This window comes from Etheostoma spectabile, chromosome 3, assembly GCF_008692095.1.
Source record: "Etheostoma spectabile isolate EspeVRDwgs_2016 chromosome 3, UIUC_Espe_1.0, whole genome shotgun sequence".
NCBI classification, from domain to species: Eukaryota; Metazoa; Chordata; class Actinopteri; order Perciformes; family Percidae; genus Etheostoma; species Etheostoma spectabile.
Window position 1 is genome coordinate 89,384 of NC_045735.1, and position 5,891 is coordinate 95,274.

Sequence of the window (5,891 nt, forward strand, 5' to 3'; positions counted from 1 at the left end):
CCTCCTCCTCCTCCTCCTCCCTCCTCCTCCTCCTCCCCTCCTCCTCCTCCTCCTCCCTGTCTCTGTGATGCCGTGCTGTGGTTGAGTGGTAAGCCCGTGACCTACGGAAGTGGGAAACTAGGTGGTGCGGCGGCAGCTGCCTGCAACGGTACCAAACAACAAATCACCCCCCACCAGAAACAACCCGCCAACAAGAAACATCCCACAAAGCAAACGACAAAAAAGAACAAACACCACAAAAACAAAATACCCAACACACAAAGAACCAAAGAAAAACAAGAAAAAAAAACCAACAAAAATCAAAAACAACAGCAGAGTGATAGTAAAAACAAAAAAACAAAAAACAAAAACAACAGAAAAAAAAACAACCCCCCGCCCCCACCGCCCCACCCCACCACCACCCCCCCCCCCCCCCTCCACCCCCACCCCCCCCCCCCCACCAGTCACTGATGACTCGACACCTTCATGTAATGAGATGGTAGCAGTCATCAGTTTTACGCATTCACACTGCTTTGAAGACAGCACTTTGTTAGTGACTGTTTATTGAAATGGACTGCGAGTTATGGTAATGCGTGAGTGATAATCTCGTCATAAAATTGAAATAGAATCGAAATAAAACACTTCATACTCCATGTTATTGGCATCCAGCCTCGCAGATAGTTTGTATTTAAGTTGGTCAGGTTTTTAGATCTTCTGCCACTGCATTCACCGAATTAATTTAAATAATGTGCTGAAAATTCATCAAAATGAACTCATAAAACTCATAAAAGCCAAAAGCTCTTTCCGACAATGTCCTGTTCTGGATGAGCTACAAACTTCACTTTGTTTAGTTTCCGTGCTCCACACCCAGTTACACTATGTTTTGCTTCCCAGAAAACTTCATCTATAAAATGTTTACACTGATGAGTTTAAAATTAACAAAATGTCAGTCTTTATCTGTGTTTTCGGTCATTTTCTGTGTTTTTGTCCACTCAGGTAACTGATGTTCAAGTGATTGGTTATTTCTGATTGACTGCACCAGGATGAACACCAGCCGTTTGTCTCCTGTCTGGCCGGCCTCTACGGTTTGCCAATGGAGACGATCCAAAGAGCCCGGGCACAGCCAGGAAGTGCTGTTGCAGCAGGGAACGTCACACCCCGCACAACACACACACGCACCCACAACACAGCACCACACACACAACACACACACCACACCCCACCACACCACACACACACACACACACACACACACACAACACACACACCACACAAAGAGCCATTAAATGGAACTACAGACCTGCTTCTGAACCAATATAAATTCTCGAACTGCACACCTGTATGTCTGTCGCACACACACACACGCACACACACCCACACACCACACACACCACACACACACACCCCAACACCACACACACCACACACACAACACACACACACCCACACAAGAGCCAAAATGGAACTACGACCTGCTTCTGAACCAGTATAAAGTCTAGACCTGCACACTGTCTGTCTGTCTCCCCACACACACCACACCACACACACACAACACACACACACACACACACACACACACACACACACACACACACACACACACACACACACTCTCACTCTTTTCTGTCTATAAGCAGTGAGTTGGGTTGGGTTAGTTTGCTGATCGTGCAGAGAGTATTGATTCCCCAGACAGTTTTCATCCGTGCAGCCTGCGGACTCCCGCGTGACTGCCTTTTAAAACAAAAATATCAGCAAATTTCTCAAAATATATTGCTTCCTATGCCCTCTGTGATTATTAGGATTGACTTCCTCTATATCTGCCGGTCATTTAGCATCAGGGAGTCCATAATAGAATAAATCCTGTTAACATAGAAAAACTTGATTTTCCTCAAATATCGGGACAAAGATTTTAAAGGCCCCTAATATGAAAATGACTTTTTCGGGATTTGTGTCTCTGGTGCTTGCACACGCATACAGACTTGGAATAAAAACTATCCATGCTGTTTTGAGTGAGATACAGGTTTCTGATGTCCTCTTGCCTTCAGTCTCCGGTGAGCCTGTTCAACATCTACCACGGCAATATCTAGCCGAGACGAGTGGCTAACTGTAGCACATGCTAGCACTAGCATGCTCTCGTTCTCAACACTGCTACAACAGACACTATAGACCATAATCTCCAAAAAACTACTTCCTGTCCCTGTTCTACTTCCTGCCTGTTCTACTTCCTGTCCCTGTTCTGCAGGTATTCAACAAGTGCCCTGGTCTAGAAGAAGTCTCCCAGCTGATCCTGCCTTGGACTGACCAAAGCGGGAGTTATCACTGATGTTATTATTACCGAGCTACTGAGCATGTGCAACTCCCACAAAGATAGGATAGAAGTGAGATGTCTCACTCTGGAGCTAAACAGAGACCTGAACACAGGGTGGAACAGGATCTGCAGCAATGTGCAGTACAACAAAATATGTTTTAAAAAACAAAAATAAAACCATGTAAACCGTTCTAGTACAACCTCAAAATACAATTATGAACCTGAAAATGAGCATAATATGGGCACTTTAACTAAAAGTATTTACTTTATAAAAATTTAAAATATATTGATAATTATATTTACACCTCTTTGGGGTGACAGTGAGTATTTTGGAAAGACAAAACGTGTTGTGTGTGTGTGTGTGTGTGTGTGTGTGTGTGGTGTGTGTGTGTTGTGTGTGTGTGTGTGGTGTGTGTGTGTGTGTGTGGGGTGTGTGTGTGTGTTTGTGTGTGTGTGTGTTTGTGTGTGTGTGTGTGTGGTGTGTGTGTGGGTGTGTGTTTGTGTGTGTGTGTTTTTACAGGTGGATGTGGCAGTTTTGGCCTCCTGATTGTCACTTCTTCCGGTTTTTGTTCCTCTATTCTGGAGTGAAGCTCGAACACATCGACTTTGACTGGTGGGTCTCACACACTCACTGGGTGTCACACTGGTTGGATTTTTTTTTTTGTAAAAATTTGGAGGGCACTTCCTCTCATCGTGATAGGATTAGGTTCGTATTTGTTGTCTGTTATAACATAAGGACTAGAAGTGCATTCAAAAGGGCAGCCCTTCGCCAAGGCTAATGCCAACGTTACCAAAGTTAAAAATGACTTGTGTATCAGCTCCTTAATTTAGATCTGCTGCAAAATGTAATGGGTTCTCGTTGGTCCATGGTACACCTCTCAACCAAGTTTCATGAAAATTTGGCACGAAGATTTTTGTAATCCTGCTGACAATGAGGGAATTGATCATGCTAATAATTACTTCATGCATTTATAAACTGACCCAACCATCATTTAAACTTGATTCACAAAATGCGTCCCACTGTATGTAATAGTATTTTGTTTTTGTGCCTCTCCAGGTTAACTTTGGGACTCTGGGTTCTGGTTCCCTGGTCTCGGGTGCTGCTGGTTGTTGTCGCTGCTCTCTTCACGTACATCGCCTTACTATTGGTACGAACCCGATGTGACTTAACCTGTGTACATGAAGCACTTGTACCATGAGAGAATATCACATCGAGTCAACACAACTAAAATAACAAACAAATACCTCAAGGTCTCGTCAAACTCTCTTTGCAGCTTTGCTACGGCGTAGTCAGTGTGTTTGATGATGCAGAATATGGGCATATGATGACAATCTGCATCAACAGAGTTCACTTCTCCTCTGAGACAAAAACTCTGAGGCAATACAACTTAAACAATTTTGGTAAGGCAGTGAGAAAATATCTACACGTTTTCTTAAAGCTGCTACAGCATAAATAAACCAGGATTATTAGCTTCACTCTGAAATTGAATAGAACCATGTCCATTCTGGACATAAAATATAAGACAAACAAATAGCACACAATTTTAATTTGTTTATTAATCCCCAGTGGGGAATTACAATTTGCCCTCATGTACACACTATTTTAGTATCACACACACACACCACACACACACACACACACACACACACACACCACACACACACACACACGGAGATGTCAGATGGGCTCAAGAGCACCTGGCAGTGCCCAGGAGTGAAGTGGCATCTCTCCACCACTCGGTACTTTTGGTCCATACTGGGACTTGAACCGTGACCCTCGGTTCCCAACCCAACTCCCTACGACTGAGCTACTGCCAACCCCCCTACGTGTCAAAATGTAAAAGTATATTAACAATAAGTGTCACATCTTTAATTGTTTCTTTCTGTGATTTAATTAAGTTCCCCAAGATACATTCCTTGTAGGAGTGTTACGTGAAGCACTTATGCAACAGTTTTTTAGGAGTTTACTCAAAGCAGCTTTATGCAGCAGTTTTTGATGATCTTCTTAACATTTTTTAACTAATTCTTCACATTGTTCAGGTGCTGGCAGTGTGTCTGCCTCTGAAGTCAGAGGCTGTACCTTCACTGGAGCCACAAGTAGAAATACATACACAACACTGACACACATTTTCATGTGTTCCCCCTTGTTATACTATTCATATTTTGTGTTTTCTGGTCCTGTGTTTTGTTCCAGACTGGCATCGTGGTGGCGTTGCGTTCTCCGTCACCGCCACCCGCCATCTTGTCCGACGTTTTGCAGCAAAGAATGGAAGACTCTCCTCCTGTCCCTGCAGGTCATTCCATCCTGACGCGCCCGCTGAGACACACACCAAACGACATCTTTTTTGTTTTTGTATTGTGATTTTTGTGTATTTTGCTATTTGATCTCTTAGGTCACAGCCCCGTTCCTCCCCGTGGCTGCAGTCCTACTGATGGTGGTCCTGTCCGGCCAATAGCTTGCATTTCTTTTCGCATGAACAAGAGGTAAGAAGCTGGCGAGTCTTTACTTTGTTCTTTGAGCTAACACCCATACAGGAAGGTGAGGGGTTTGGCTCTCTGTAGACTGGCATGTAGACCCCCCCTTGCCATCCCTCTTTGTCTCCACTTCCTCATAACAGAACATCAATCCACTTGCATTTTCTTTTTTTGTCTCTCTGATGCTTTTGTGTCGTCTTTTATTCATTTTTTAATCTCTTCATATTCTGACCTCCTTTCCTATCGTCTCTGTTTCTTTGGGTCCGTCTGTCTGTCCTGCATTGTGTCTAAAGGCCTATCCCTTCAGTGATTTGACTTTGACTTTATGTCCCTCTGCGTCTTTCTTTGGTCTCCATGTGTACTGTCCCCGGTTGCCTTGGGGACAGGGCGGAGTGGGGCACTAAAATCACTTGGGAACAGTCTGTCGGCGACGACACAACCCCCCCATTTATCATAACACAAACTGAATCTGTTTTTTTAAACCCCAATTATGCATGTTTTCTTTGGAGGGAAGTTAGTGACTGTTATTTGAAATGGACTGCGAGTTATGGTAATGCGTGAAGTGATAATTCGTCATAAAATTGAAATAGAAATCGAAAATAAACACTTCATACTCCATGTTATTGGCATCCAGCCTCGCAGATAGTTTGTATTTAAGTTGGTCAGGTTTTTAGATCTTCTGCCACTGCATTCACCGAATATAATTTAAATAATGTGCTGAAAATTATCAGAAAATGAACTCATAAAACTCATAAAAGCAGCAAAAGCTCTTTCCGAACAATGTCCTGGTTCTGGATGAGCTACAAACTTCACTTTGTTTAGTTTCCAGTGCTCCACACCCAGTTACACTATTGTTGCTTTCCAGAAAACTTCATCTATAAAATGTTTACACTGATGAGTTTAAAATTAACAAAATGTCAGTCTTTATCTGTGTTTTCGGTCATTTTCTGTGTAATTTTGTCCACTCAGGTAACTGATGTTCAAGTGATTGGTTAATTTCTGATTGACTGCACCAGGTATGAACACCAGCCGTTTGTCTCCTGTCTGGCCGGCCTCTACGGTTGCCAATGGAGACGATACCAAAGAGCCCGGGCACAGCCAGGAGAGTGCTGTTGCAGCAGGGTACGTG

General features: G+C 43.4%; 1 protein-coding gene across 1 annotated transcript in view; it reads left to right on the forward strand.

The window, feature by feature from the left end:
• gdpd4a (glycerophosphodiester phosphodiesterase domain containing 4a) overlaps positions 1-5,891 on the forward strand; it is a 53,219-nt gene that overhangs the window by 10,873 nt on the left and 36,455 nt on the right. Inside the window, exons 4-7 of the mRNA XM_032509507.1 lie at positions 3,345-3,435; positions 4,328-4,384; positions 4,482-4,581; positions 4,681-4,771. Of these exons, the coding sequence (XP_032365398.1) occupies positions 3,345-3,435; positions 4,328-4,384; positions 4,482-4,581; positions 4,681-4,771 (339 nt within the window). The remainder of the gene's footprint in view (positions 1-3,344; positions 3,436-4,327; positions 4,385-4,481; positions 4,582-4,680; positions 4,772-5,891) is intronic.